Below are 16092 nucleotides of genomic sequence, written 5' to 3'. Positions count from 1 at the left end.
GGGCATTGTGACATCACACGATGGAACGTTCACCAGGGGCTGGGGCTGGGGCTGTTTCTATGGGTGAGAAGCCAGTTTTTTTTTTAGTATTGGGGGGGGGGGGGGGGGAAAAGAAGGATTTTTACATAAACACGACAAATGTAATCAGGAGCAGATACTTTGAAAGAAAAGTGAAATCTCTAGCGAAATGGAAAAGATCTCGGTGATTCTGCGTCTGGTTTCGGCGTAGCAAGGAATCAAAGGAAGAAAGGCGGCCGGAAGCCGCCCGGACGACGGACGGCACACAGTTTTATATAATAACTAGACCAAGTCGACCCGTTGGGTCTGTTTCCCCAACGACGTTTGCGGGGGGGGGGGGGGGGGGGGGGGGGGGGGGGGGGGGGGGGGAGGGGGTGGGGGATGCGGCAACTTTAACCACTCCCCAAACACACAGGTGGGGGAGGGGGGGGGGGGTGAGAAGAGGGGAGGGAGGGGAGAGGAGGAGGAGGAAACGGGACAGATTCAAAGGAGAGCGGGGTAGAGGGTGAGAGAGGGGGATGGGGAGAGAGATGTGGGGGAGGGGGAGAGAGATGTGGGGGAGGGGGAATGGGGAGGGAGGGGAGGAGGGAGAGAGGGGTGGGGGGGAGAGGGGGGAAAGAGTGGGGTGGGAGAGTGGAGGGGAAGGGGGGGAGGAGGGAGAGGGGTAGGGGAAGTGATGGAAGAGGGATAGGAGGAAGGGGGGGGGGAGAGAGGGAAGGGGGTGGGGTAGAGAGGGAAGGGGGGTGGGGGAGAGAGGGATGGGTGGGAGAGGGAGAGGGGTGAGGAGAGGGAAACATAGAAATTAAGTGCAGGAGTAGGCCATTCGGCCCTTCGAGCCTGCACCACCATTCAATATGATCATGGCTGATCATCCAACTCAGTATCCTGTACCTGCCTTCTCTCCATACCCCCTGATCCCTTTAGCCACAAGGGCCACATCTAATTCCCTCTTAAATATAGCCAATGAACTGGCCTCAACTACATTCTGTGGCAGAGAATTCCAGAAATTATAGTAGTCACTAAACTGCCACCAGGTGTAACATTGCACAGACTCAGCAGATTTCCTAAATTAGCTCCTTAAGGACCTCGTTATCAGTGTGCACTGGATTTGACAGCAACAGTCAGATGTCTGGAAGTTGTGTATTTGTGCATGGTTGAACAGGAGTTCCCATACCACCACACAGTCACAAACGTAAATGCCAACAAGTTGGACCGATATATTTCCAGACTCACAAAATCAATAGTGTCTAAACTTCCAGTAAATAGCTCAAGAAAAACTTACATGTAAGTGCAAATCCAAATAAAAACTGCAGATGCTTAAAATCTAAATCTAAAAAAAAAGTGAACATGCTGGAAATACTCAGCAGAGAAACAGTCAGGAGAGAAACAGAGTCAACATTTCTGGTTGAAGACCATTTGTGAAAACTGAAACATTGACCCCCTTTTCTCTTCCTACAGATGCAAAATGACCTGCTGGGTATTTCCAGCATTTTCTGTTTTTGTGTTTACACACTGAGGTCACAAAGATAAGTAGTTTATTCACAATGAGGAGTGTGCTTTACATTTTTCATAGCTCGAAAGATCCAATGATGTACTTTGTAAACAAGTAGTAAGCCTTCGGTTTAGTGAGCTTCTGGTTTAGACTGCAAGTTTCTCTTTTCATTTGTAATGGGCTTCTAGGGGACTTACCTGGACTTCTTTTTTGACTGTGGATTGAACACCACTGATCTGCAACTCGATAGATTGCAGATTTCCTGGTTCATCCAAGGCTTCTTGTTTGGGAACACTTGGATGGTCTTGTAGGAACATGCTCCTCCACACATTTCTTTATTAAGTCAGAAGCTATCATTCATATCAATATCTACATAAACATGGAGACAAGAAACTGCTGTTGCTGGAATCCTGACCAACAAACAAACTGGTGGAGGAACTCAGTTGTGCAGGCTGCATCTGTAGAAGGAATGGGCAGATAATGTTTTGTAATGGGACTCTTCTTCAGACTGATGGAGTAGGGGGAGAAAACTGAAAGAGGGGTAGGATCTTGCAGTTGGAAAAGACCCAGTGATGATGCTTGGAACTTCATAACTGGGCAGAAATCAAATTCTGCGAAGACTGGGGATGCATCCAAGGGACTCTCGCTCCCCTAGAATTCCTGAGCTCCAATGGCATTGGCATTAGCGTATTATTGTCACATGTACTGAGCTACCGTACATACCATACATGAGTACATGCACAGGCACAAAACAACAGGTAGTACAAAGAGAAAAATAACCAGAGTACAGAATATTATGTTACAGAGATCAGGACTACAGACTATTTTATGAGAAGCCCATTCAGTAACATAGAAACATCGAAAATAGGTGCAAGAGGTGTTGTGGTTCATTTCTCTTAAACAGACAAAAACGCAAATAAAAGCAGTAATCAAGCATTGAAATCTTTATTTCGCCATGCGGGTGTGGTAAGACTCTTACAGTATGTAGATACAGACTATACAGAGTTTCCCCACACAAAGGGGCAGTGATTAAGTACATGTATTTATACTCCAATAATCAGCGATTCAGCAATACCTTATCCATATAACCATATAACCATATAACAATTACAGCACGGAAACAGGCCATCTCGGCCCTACAAGTCTGTGCCGAACAACTTTTTTTTCCCCTTAGTCCCACCTGCCTGCACTCATACCATAACCCTCCATTCCTTTCTCATCCATATGCCTATCCAATTTATTTTTAATTGATACCAATGAACCTGCCTCCACCACTTCCACTGGAAGCTCATTCGACACCGCTACCAGTCTCTGAGTAAAGAAGTTCCCCCTCATGTTACCCCTAAACTTCTGTCCCTTAATTCTGAAGTCATGTCCTCTTGTTTGAATCTTCCCTATTCTCAAAGGGAAAAGCTTGTCCTCATCAACTCTGTCTATCCCTCTCATCATTTTAAAGACCTCTATCAAGTCCCCCCTTAACCTTCTGCACTCCAGAGAATAAAGACCTAACTTATTCAACCTATCTCTGTAACTTAGTTGTTGAAACCCAGGCAACATTCTAGTAAATCTCCTCTGTACTCTCTCTATTTTGTTGACATCCTTCCTATAATTGGGCGACATCAAAATTGTACACCATACTCCAGATTTGGTCTCACCAATGCCTTGTACAATTTTATCCACAGAGCATAGTACAGCCTCTTGCTTCTTAAGATTGACAGCTTCTTAAGATAGACAGCTTCTTAAGATTGACAGGTTCTTCTGAGAAAGGAAGTGTTAGCCATAATGATTATATGAGAAGGCTATTTTTCTGCAGACCAAGCATCTTGGTTTTTTACTTAAATAACGTACATTATAATCTTATAGAGCAAGGGTAGGAGCAGAGTGTATGAACATCCTTTTAATGTTTATATTATAGAGGAAACATTCATGAAGTTGTGCTTGTTATCTCGCTTGTTATGGGAAAAGGAACATAAACATCTTGTTAGACTTGTAAGAGCTTTTTGCTAGCTTTGCAAGCAGTAGAAGAAAGGTAACAGCCTGTCTTAGTTTCAGCTAAATCCATTTTTGTAAAGTTTAAATATTTTAAACTTCCTCAGAGGAGGCTATTTTCCCTTCGTGCTATTCATTGTGATCATGGCTGATCATCCACAATCAGTAACCCGTGCCTGCCTTCTCCCCGAACCCCTTGATTACGCTAGCCCCTAGAGCTCTATCTAACTGAGGTTAGTAGTCCAATAACAGCGTGGAAGAAATTGTTCCTGAATCTGGTGATACATGATTTCTAGCTTTGAAGGAGGGGAATAACATGGGTGAAATTAGGATGATTATATTGGCTGCTTTCCCGAGGCAATGTGAAGTGTAGAATCACTGGAGTGGAGGTTAGTTTGTGTGATGGACTGGGATGCATCCACAACTCTGCGATCAATTCTTCAGTCTGAAAGAAGGGTCTTGACCCAAAACATCATCCATTCCTTCTCCCAGAGATGCTGCCGGTCCCGCTGAGTTATTCCAGCATTTTGTGTCTATCTTCAATTTTCTTGGCCCCGCTCTGGGAGTAGGTGGGGGCGGATCCGGACCGCAACGGCCGTGAACCCCAGGCCGAGCTCGGCGATCGCGCAAAGATTTTGTTCGCTGCAAAATTTCAGAGCGCGGCGCGATACCGCGCACAACTCTATATCCCTCCGCGCATCTCAGTGGGACCGGCCCGCGCGGCCACACAATGCCCATGCGCCTCAACGCGATGACGAGGTCACGTAATTTGCGTGCCAAGGACATGTAAGTGGGACAGGGCCTTTAGTCTTCTGAGGAGTTTGAGGTGCTGCTGTGGTTACTTGACTATGGCTTGACTGTGACGGGTTCAGGAATAGCTACTTCCCCACAGCCATCAGGCTATTAAACCTGGCACGGACAAAACTCTGATCATTAATAACCCATTATCTGTTATTTGCACTTTATCAGTCTATTTATTCATATGTGTATATATTTATACAATGGTATATGGACACACTGATCTGTTCTGTAGTCATGCGTACTATGTTCTGTGTGCTGAAGCAAAGCAAGAATTTCATTGTCCTATCAGGGACACATGACAATAAACTCACTTGAACTCACTTGAACACTTGAACTTGAACTTGAATATGGTTGGACCAAGAAAATTGTAGGTGATTTTCCTTCCCTTTTGTGAGACGTCATTAACTCATGGCAATTGGCACGATGCATGCAAAGCCTGGAATTAGAGTGGTTCAGGACCTTCACATCATATTATCCAATCCAACTGTGCCTACAAACATGCTCATCATTTGAGGCATTCAGTATTCTTTTATTTTACAGCCCAGTGGTATGAATATTGATTTCTCTCACTTCAAGTATCCCTGACATTCCCTCTCTCTCTCTCCCCCCCCCCCCCTCCCCAATTCACACTAGCTTCTCATTTTCACCCTACAAACAGCTTACAATGGCCTGTTTCCTTTGTCACCATCATTTTCTTGCATATCTTTCATTCATTGTTCTTTATCTCTCCACAGCACCGTCTATATTTCTCGTTTTCCTTATCCCTAACCAGTCTGAAGAAGGGTCTCGACCTGAAACATCATCAATTCCTTCTCTCCCGAGATACTGCCTGTCCCGCTGAGTACTCCAGCTTTTTGTGTCTATCTTCTTTTATTCACTAATTGATGGTCTTTCAAGCCAATTTGTGTCAAGTTGGTGTAGGAAAGAACTGCAGATGCTGGTTTACATCGAAGGTAGACACAAAATTCTCAATCTGACCATTCTGTCCTGGGCCTCCTCCATTGTCAGAGTGAGGCACAGTGCAAATTGGAAACAGCATCTAATATTTCGCTTGGGTAGCTTACACCCCAGCAGTATGAACATTGACTTCTCTAACTTTAAATAGCCCTTGCTTTCCCTCTCTCCAGCCCGCCCCCCCTTCCCAGTTTTCCCACCAGTCTTACTGTCTCCGACTACATTCTTTGTCCCCGCCCACTCCCCTGACATCAGTCTGAAGAAGGGTCTCGATTCCTTCTCCTTCTCAGGAAACGTCACCTATTCGTTCTCTCCAGAGATTGCTGCCTGTCCTGCTGAGTTACTCCAGCATTTTGTGTCTACCTTTGTGTCAAGGTGTTTGTCTTTTTATTCACAGGGAAGTGTCATGCCGCCATAAGCGAAAACTGCCAGAAATAGAAATGTATATAAAATATAGAATGTAAAACATATTTAAAACTCCAGGAGAGCACCATCAGTTCTTAAACTGACTAAAACATGGAAAACTTCACAGTGGCAGAACAGTTTATTTGTGAGACTAAAAAAAAACATAGATGAGACCAATTTGCCAAGATTCTTCTAATCAGCACTATTTTAGCCTTTTTAGCATCTTACTTAAGATAAATAGTATATAATCAGCACTAATCTAACGATGTGACAATAAATCTATACTGTTATCTCGTACAAAGTACAAAGTAAGTCATCTATTTAGGTGGAAAAAAACTAAGAGGAAAAAAAATGAGCTCCTACAAGCCCTCGAAGCACTCTAATCTAATTAACATTATTGCTTAGGCACTGGGGAAAATAAGAATTTATATATTTTACATTATACATATATAGATACATAGAACCATAGACAATAGGTGCAGGAGTAGGACATTCAGCCCTTTGAGCCAGCACCGCCATTCAATGTGATCATGGCTGATCAACCACAATCAGTACCCTGTTCCTGCCTTCTCCCCATATCCTTTGATTCTGCTATCCCTAAGAGCTCTATCTAACTCTCTTTTGAATGCATCCAGTGAATCGGCCTTCACTGCCTTCTGAGGCAGAGAATTACACAAATTCACAACTCTCTATGTGAAAACGGTTTTCCTCATCTCAGTTCTAACCCTTATTCTTAATTTTACTAAAATAAAGAAAAATAAATTAGTAAGAGTAACATCACTTGATCAATATATATATATTGTACATATTGTGAGTCAGCAAATTACATTGAGAATAATTTCAAGGCTGTGAAATCAATGGATAGGACTCTGATGCCTGAACTGGTATCATAGTCACCATCATGCATCTCCTAATAGATCAATTTAATATACACTTTTTAAAAATGGTTTGTCATAATTAAAACAACACTAAACTTATTTGATCAAACTAGCTATTAAAATGTCAATAAACAATTTATACCTAATCATACTAATTGGATTTTATTAAAAGTGAGTGTATTATAATTAATATAATGGCATGGTTCAGGATCCAATGTTAATGTATGTCAGATCAATTCAAGTTAGGTTCCTATAGTTTAGAGATTGTCAGCATTTTTTTGTTTCTAAAATAACCTGTGATTTTGTGCAGACTCAGTTCTGCTATTAACTTTTCTTACTCACAAGTTGGGTTTGGTGATTTACAATGGTATTCCATGCTTTTTCCGTAAAAGACGGCTGGCACAGTGTACGTAAGTCCTTTAAAAGAGCGGGGCGGGGGGGAGGGAGGAGGGGAAGGGGAAGGGGGGTGGGAGGGGAAGGGGCAAGGAAGGGGGGAGGGGAGGGGGAAGGGGAAGGGGGGAAAAGGGAGGGGGGAAAAGGGGGGGGGGGGGGAGAGTAGAATGGGGGGGGGGGGGGGGGGGAGGGAGGAGTGAAGACACTTTTAAGAAGCCAAACAACTTTTAATAAAGTTTAGCGGGCATTTAACATTACCGGTAGTTTTTTCTTGGTTCTGAAAACTCGTGCTTATGTTTTTTTCCCCCAATGAGCCAATGAGCAATGCCCGGCCAGGAAAGGAGATTGCCTACGGCTACCTCGACTACCTATAACTACATGGCGACCCCACTACCATTGCACTACGAGTTCAAAAGAACCATGCCGACCAATTTTTACTCGCAGAAACATTTTCAGCATGGACTTCTCTCGAGCATGAAGGAGAGTTACAGTGACCTCCTAGGACCACTTGTCAACCATGCTGCGAGTTTGTGACAAGCGCAAACTCTTCTAAACTCACAAATTAGGTCACCATAGTGGGACAGGCCCTTCACAGTGCCAGAGACCCAGGTTCAATCTTGAGCTCAGCTGTGGAATTCTGTGCAGCGTTTGCATGTTCTCCTGGAGGAAACCCATGTTGCCACAGGGAGAACAGTTTCCTACCACATCCAAAAGACATGCAGGTTTGTAGGGTAATTGGCCCCTGTAAATTTACGCTAGTATGTTGGGAGTGGATGACAAAGTGGGAAAACATGAACCTAATGTGAACTTGTGATTAATGTTTGGCATGAACTCAGTGGGCCGAAGGACCTGTTTCCATGCCATGTCTCTAAACTAAACTACGTTATTCTTTAAACAATGGTACTGAAATGGGAAGGTAAGATTTAAACTGAGAATGAGTCTTAGGAGGAGGAATTTAAGGATGTTAAGGAGGAGGACATTTCTGGATGTCACCTATTCAGAATATCATCTACCATAGACACAAAAATCTGGAGTAACTCAGCGGGTCAGGCAGCATCTCTTGAGAAAAGGAATAGGTGATGTTTTGTGTCAAGACCCTTCTTCAGTCGGAGGAGAGGGAAACAAGAGATATAGAAGGTACATAGAACAAATGAATGAAAGATACGCAAAAAGCAACGATGATCAAGGAAAGGAGGAGCTCACAATGGTCCATAGTTGGCTGTGGGGAAGGCGATAATGAGTGATACAAATAGTGAAACTCAGCAGGGCGACAGTGAAACTAGTATGATGACTAGGGTGGGGGAGGGATGGAGAGAGGGAGGATTGCAAGGGTTACTTGAAGTTAGGGAACTCAATATTCATACCGTTGGGTTGTAAGCTGCCCAAACGATTAATGAGGTGCTATTCCTCTAATTTGAATTGGGCCTCGGGCTCGCTGACAGTGGAGGAGGCCCAGGCCAGAAAGGTCAGAATGGGAATGGAAGTTAAAGTGTTTGGCAACCGAGAGATTGCGTAAGCCAAGGCAGACTGAGCAAAGGTGTTCAGCAAAATGATTGCCCAGTCCATCTATCTATGTTCTCCAGAGATGTTGCCTGACCTGCTGAGTTACTCCAGCACATTTTTTTAATCAATTTTTAGAGTCTTATTGATAGAACCTAAGTAAACATTAATGGAATATAAGTAAACCTTGCAATAACTCTGGTGCCATATATTTTTACTCCTCCTTCATATCTTAAGAGGGTCATTGCTTTGTTTTGTGCAAAGTGCAGTGCTCAAAATCCTGCAGTAATTATCACAATTCTGGCTCGTGTACATTTTAAGTTTGCCATTAGACCAGTTGAGATTTCTGAAGGGTAACATCGCTATACCAATGGCTTACACAATGTCTGGTTATCAGATGGCATTCCTGTGTCTAATTGGTTGTCAATATTACTTGTCAATATATAACCATATAACCATATAACAATTACAGCACGGAAACAGGCCATCTCGGCCCTACAAGTCCGTGCCAAACAACTTTTTTCCCTTAGTCCCACCTGCCTGCACTCATACCATAACCCTCCATTCCCTTCTCATCCATATGCCTATCCAATTGATTTTTAAATTATACCAATGAACCTGCCGCCACCACTTCCACTGGAAGCTCATTCCACACCGCTACCACTCTCTGAGTAAAGAAGTTCCCCCTCATGTTACCCCTAAACTTCTGTCCCTTAATTCTGAAGTCATGTCCTCTTGTTTGAATCTTCCCTATTCTCAAAGGGAAAAGCTTGTCCACATCAACTCTGTCTATCCCTCTCATCATTTTAAAGACCTCTATCAAGCCCCCCCTTAACCTTCTGCGCTCCAGAGAATAAAGACCTAACTTATTCAACCTTTCTCTGTAACTTAGTTGTTGAAACCCAGGCAACATTCTAGTAAATCTATATATTTCAGACAATTCATTGCCACTGTGCTCTTAAATTCCATGAGGGCCATAATTAGAGGCAGCATTGCCATACACAACTCTTGTTTGAATGATTATATGAAAACAATAATGAACAATAATGAATGTCATTATCTTAATTCTCCAACAATTGATTATTTTTCCATCTTAACAGAAGGAACAATGAGATTAAGAAACCAAATTGTAGGTTTATTGAACAATCTTTATTTACCATATTATTTATCATGAAGACATTATTACATCCATAGAAAAATAATTTCATTATTTTTAAATATAGAATTAAACACCAAATAGCTAAATTGTACATCTCCTATTTGTTTTGTACATATCTTTAGTGCATTCAGCATAAATAAAGTAATATGGAGGTTGATTTTGTTTTTTATATAATTTGCATTCCAAAAGACGCATTTCTGAAAATTAATGATTCTTCTATTCAAGTGCTCTCTTTGAAAACTAAGGTAATTGATTCCTGCATGCTTCTTGGAAAGTCCCTTTAATAATGTATCTTAAATCTTTAGTCTTTGAATTTTCAATAAGTATTTTGTAATTGAGGCATGTCTAGCTGTTTGTGGATCTTCTAAATGTTCTCCTGAAAGCTCGGTGCTTAATGTCCCTGAATAGCCTCCTTATGCATGTAATGTCATTCTATTGCAACAAGTAGTGGCCAATGTTCATCAGTTAGTTTTGGGCAAATCAGAACTCCAGATTTCAGTATTAATACAGGATATGCAAAAAATATCACATTCCTCATGCAGAATTAAGTTGTTGTAAAGGTCTTTTACTGTGATGTATCAAGTTGGTCTCCCATTCTGCACAATTTGTGGCATTCCGTTGCTTAGGTTATCTGGGATGTCCTGTACATGAAAACAAGAGAAAAGTATTATTTTAATATTTCTGTGTGATTATCTTAATACACAGAGGAATTAGTGTATATGCAATGTTTGAAAAATGGGGGCTGACCTTAGCTGTGGTGGGGCAAGTGAAGGGTATGTTAAGGAAGTGAAATAATGATCATCCTCTCCAAACAAGTGACAATTTTGTCACCAAAACCCCTCCCTTCCCCCACTTTCTAGGGCTCGATTCTTGACGGGTGCAATTCAACCCTACAGCCTGCACACCATGCCAAGCCCCCATCTGCAGTCTGGGCACAGTCTGACTGTCTGGCACTGCCACTATGACACCCATGGTGGCAGCCTTGTGCCACCCTATTGCACATTTGGGTCAAAACATATTCATCACATTAACACAATGAATGGAGCAGAATGAATATGGAAACTAAGAAATAAAACCTCAAATTAATTTCAAAATCTACACAGTATAACAAAGGAATCAGAAGAGCTAATGTCATTATTAATATATTCATTTTCAGAATTGTTGCTGGAAGACTGGCATTTGCTGCTCATCAATAATCGCTTCTGGGAAGGTTGCAGTGGGCCACCTTCTTGAATTGCTGCAGTCCTTCAGGTGAAAGTCCTGTTTAGGAGGAAGGGCCAGGGTTTGGAAGCAGTGACAATGAAGGACCAGTGGCTTATTTCCAGGTCATGATGGTGGGGACCCTGCAAGTGGTGATGTTCCCATGCATTGCCTGGCCTTGTCCTTCTTGACAGCAGTGAGATGCAACCAGAGTCGCCTGGGCAGGTGATGCACTGCATAATGTAGATGGTGTACACTGTAGGTAACATATGCTGGTGATACAAAATGTATGTTTAGGGTGCTGCATGGGATGTTTTCTAGTGGCTGGTGTTGAACTTGGATGCTGTTCAATTGCCTAGACAAGTGTAGCGTGTTCTACCATGCTCCAGATTTAAGTCTCCCAGATGAAAGAAAGGCTTCAGGATGAAAGAGGGAGATTTACCACAGGAATCCAGTCTCTGACCTGCTGATGGCCATTTTATTATGTGGCTGGTTCATTTGAGCTTCAGATCACTGATGGCTCCCAGGTTATTGAATTTGGAGAAGCAGCAATGATAATGCCATTCCATGTTTGGATCACGGCTATAATGAGACATGGTGCTGTGTGATCCTGACAAGACTCAAACTGTACATCAGTGAGTCATTTATTGATGGCGCCATCAAAGACTTTCCATCACGATGATGACTGAGGGTGGAATTTTCATTAATCGTAATGTCATAGAGGATTTGTATTGTCTTTTATGAACAGGATGTACCTGAGTACTGGAAGAGCTTAGCTGTAGGTACATTCAGTTCTGGATCACAGGTCTTCAATAATAGTCAAGATGTCCATTATCTGCATCCTGTGCCCTCAGCTGTTTCTTGATATTATCTTGAGATAACTGAATAGGCTGGAAATAGTTTATATACTGTTGAGGAGCCCAGCTTGAGGCCAAGATGAACAGAGAAAATGGAAACAGGTCTGCCATTCAGTGCCTTATAGCAGTTTCACCATTCAATAAGAATCATGCCTGATCTTTTACCTTATTTTTACTTTACTGCACTAACACCAATATGCCATGATTCCCTTCACATCTTGAAATCCATCAATGTCATATCCAAAGATTCACTACACAGTGGGTGATGAAATATCTTCACAGTTCTGATCTGAATGGATGACCCCTTCCTACTAGTATTTGATTCCTGGTTCCAGACTCTCCACTATTTGCCATTTCCAGATGAACATGACAGTAAATGTTTACTTCTCTTTCTTCTTTATCTTCTTAAGCCTGCCCCTCTAGGGTGAATGTGGTGGTGTGGGGGGTGGGGTTGGTGGGGGCGTGGGGGCGGTGGTGTGGGGAGTGGGGAGTGTTGGGGAGTGGGGGGTGGGGTGGGATGGTGTAGGAGGGTGGGGGGAGGAACGGGGAGGGGTAAAGGGGGTTGTGTGGGGAGGAGGGGTAGGAGGAGAAGGTGGGTGGGGTGAGAGGGGAAGGGGGGGGGGGGGGGGGGGGTGTGTGTGGGGGAAGGACATTCAGCGGGGGCGCTGGCTGGCACCACACAGCACCTCCTGGCTTCACTCAGCGGCTTTTCCCGACTCCACACAGCGGCTTCCCCCGACTCCACACGGTTTGTGCCCTCAGCCCCCCTCCTCCCCCCATACTCCTTGCCCAGAAGGGGCGTTACCTTCATGGTGACCAACAGGCGAGAAGACCATCTGTTGATCTCATGATTTTTTTAAACCTTCATAACTTTTGTAATATGCTACCAATCGGAATAAAACTTGGGGGTTGGGGTGAGGGGGTGGTGTGGGGGAGGGGGGGGGGGGTGTTGGGCTGTGGGGGAGGGGGGTTGTGGGGGAGAGGGAACCTTCAAAACCTTCATAACTTTTGTACTATTTCACCGATCGGAACAAAGCTTATTTGACTTGCAGCAGAGGAGAATGGCGAGTAGGGTGGCGAAAAATCGTAGCACTATGGGGGATTTAATTACAACGCGGACAGGAAGTGGTCAGATGGATGATAGATAGATAGATAGATAGATAGATAGATAGATAGATAGATAGATAGATAGATAGATAGATAGATAGATAGATAGATAGATAGATAGATAGATAGATAGATAGATAGATAGATAACATTATAGATAGATAGATAGATAATAGATAGATAGGATTTGAATTCGCATAGATGGATTGTTAATTCTAGATGCCTTTCAACATTATTAAAAAATAAATCACACAAATATTTGAATGCAGTATTGTGGTGGAATTGTTAAAAGGCCATAACAAGAATTTTCTAAATATCACTCCATATGTAGGGCAGTTCAGGTCTGGACAATAAACTGTGTTATTGGGTGGTAAAGGGAGAGAGTGGGTGTGCCTCTGAAATATGCAAAAGAGTTATCAGTATCGATTAGGTGAAGCCAGAATATTACATAAAACATAGAACATACAACACAGGCCGTGCATGGTGCCAAGGTAGAATCTTATTTGCCTGCACACAATCCATGAGCATAAATGTGAGGTTATCCAATTTGGTGACAAGAACAGGAAGGCAGATTATTATCTGAATGGTTTCAGGTTACGAAAAGGGGAAGTACAACGAGACGTGGGGGTCCTTGTGCATCAGTCACTGAAAGTAAGCATGCAGGTACAGCAGGTAGTGAAGAAAGCTAATGGCATGTTGGCCTTCATAACGAGAGGAGTTGAATATAGGAGCAAAGAGGTCCTTATGAACTTCTACAGGGCCCTGGAGAGACCGCACCTGGACTATTTTGTGCAGTTTTGGTCTCCAGATTTGAAGAAGGACATCCTTGCTATTGAGGGAGTGCAGCAGAGGTTGATGAGTTTAAGTCCCGGGATCGCGGGACTGTCATATAATGAAAGAATGGAGCGACTGGGCTTGTATTCACTGGAATTTAGAAGGATGAGAGGGTATCTTATAGAAACATAAAATTATTAATGGATTGAACATGCTGGCTAGATGCAGGAACATGTTCCTGATGTTGGGGGAGTCCAGAACCAAGGGTCACAGTTTAAGAATAAGGGGTAGGTCATTTAGAACTGAGATGAGGAAAAACCTTTTCACCCAGAGTGTTGAGAATCTGTGGAATCCTCTGCCTCAGAAGGCAATGGAGGCCAATTCATTGGATGCATCCAAAAGAGAGTTAGACAGAGCTCTTAGGGCTAGCAGAATCAAGGGATATGGGGAGAAGACATGAACGGGGTACTGATTGTGGACGATCAGCCATGATTGCATTGAACAGCAGTGCTGGCTTGAAGGGACGAATGTCCAACTCCTGCACCTATTGTCCATGTATCTATGCATATCCCTCCATTTCCTGTATATCCCTCCATTTCCTGTATATCCATGTGCCTATTTAAAAGCTTCTTAAACACCACTATCATATCTGTCTTCACCACCACCCTGGTAGCATGTTCCAGGTCACCCACTACTCTGTGAGTAAAAAAAAAGACTTGCACATCTCCTTTAAACTTTGTCCTTTTCACCTTTAAAGCAATGTCCTCCAATATGTGGTATTTCCATTCTGGTAAAAAAGTTCCAACCTTTCATAATTTTATATACTTCTAACAGGTCTCCCCTCAACCTACGACATTCCAGAAAAAGCAATCCATGTCTGTTCAACCTCTCCTTGTTACTTCTAACACAGATAGAAAAGAAGGACCAAACAATGTAATTCTAAAGGGCCTGTCCCACGATGCGAGTAAAACGTAACGATTTTTTTCATCACGAGTATTTTTTTACTCGTGAAGTTTTTTCAACAATGTGAAAAATGTCCACGAGTAAAAAAATACTCGTGATGAAAAGAATTGTTACTTTTTACTCGTAGGAGCTCGTAGCTCGTGAACATACTTGTGGAAGGTCGTAGGAGTTCGTAGAATACCACGAGTTTGATTTTTTTTTAACTCGGGAGAGCTCTTGGGTGAACTCGCATTGTGGGACAGGCCCTTAACTATAAATGGACAAAAATACAATTTAAACAGCTATGAAGTAAGAAATCTTATTTAAAATGTTCAACATTTTGGAACAAGTTGATGGGTAGTGTAGTGGAGACATTACAAAAATCAAAATACATCTAAATAGTTGCTGATTTAATAGATTGTGTACTAAAGGGATGAGAAGAAAAATAATTGGTGACATATAAGTTCAACTATAAGGACGTAAATACACTAGTTTTTGTTCACATATTTAGCTTTAGAAGTATCTCTTGGTCAAGCATGTTGGATATTTTTGATATCCAACATGCTTGACCAAATGAAGGGTCTCGACCCGAAATTACACCCATTCCTTCTCTCCAAAGGTGCTGCCTGTCCCGCTGAGTTACTCCAGCTTTTTGTGTCTAAATTCCAATGTGATGTACTCAGTGTCACGACAGTGTTATTTTTGCACAAGAACTTTTGGGATAATGATCCCAGTAGTGAATTATAATACTTTGTTTATATCAACATTTTTATTGTTTCATTTATGTAATTTTGGTATTAATATAAAATGTAATATAATATATTTTAAATGGTGAAAAAAAACCCATGAAACATAAGAACCAGTGTGGGTTCCTGAAAATCAAATCTCAATCCATTTATTGCCACACTCCCCAGCCTTTGCAATATTTCCTGAAGCTAAGCAGTGAAAAAAAAATGCAGAGGCTGTTAATCTGAAATAAATTTAAGGAGAAAACATGTCAGAGTTAATGTTTCAGATTTAAAACTACATTGCTCTCTCTACAGAATTGTTGAATGATTCCAGTACTCTCCGATTTTATTGGAGTTGACAAAACTTGTCTGCTGATCTCAACTATTTTTCTATAGATTTTGGCGACACTATTCTAAGAAAATGAGGTGCCAAGAGCAGAGATCAGCAGTCTATATAAACATGACTCTCTGTTTTGGAAAGGTGCACTATGAAAGCTGTAATCTCTTTATTTTCTCCAATAAAAATAAAGGCATATTGAAGACCTCTGAAGAAAATTTCAGATCATTATAATTCTTTATTTTAATGAGATGGGAAAGCATATGAGATATGATCAATTCTGGAACAAAAATATAAACAAATGTAGATTTTCATCTGTGGAGTTTTGCACAATGCATTAAATTCCTCAAATGCTCTGTTAATGAAATTAAGTGTACCAAGTGTTTCTTTATGGATGTTTATCTAAACATTGGGATCAAGGAAAGAGCATTCACGTCACGGTCCTGTTTCCACCAATCTTTCCACCACTATGCACCAGAAGCAGAAGTGCAAGACGCCATTGTATACAGATGCCGGGAATTTCTATATCTTGTGATGTGGACGCGATTTAAAGAACTA

At 42.1% G+C, this 16092-nt stretch overlaps 1 protein-coding gene across 1 annotated transcript in view; it reads right to left on the bottom strand.

Annotated features, from left to right (window-relative positions):
- Positions 1-9613: 9613 nt before the first annotated feature.
- The window catches only part of LOC129712778 (transmembrane protein 196), a 29294-nt gene continuing 22815 nt past the window's right edge, over positions 9614-16092 (bottom strand). The window contains exon 4 of the mRNA XM_055661518.1: positions 9614-10230. Coding sequence (XP_055517493.1) covers positions 10168-10230 — 63 coding nt within the window. The 3' untranslated portion in view covers positions 9614-10167. The remainder of the gene's footprint in view (positions 10231-16092) is intronic.

Source organism: Leucoraja erinacea, chromosome 2, assembly GCF_028641065.1.
Source record: "Leucoraja erinacea ecotype New England chromosome 2, Leri_hhj_1, whole genome shotgun sequence".
NCBI lineage: Eukaryota > Metazoa > Chordata > Chondrichthyes > Rajiformes > Rajidae > Leucoraja > Leucoraja erinaceus.
Note: the sequence above shows the minus strand (reverse complement) of the source record. Positions and strands in the feature narration are given on the sequence as shown.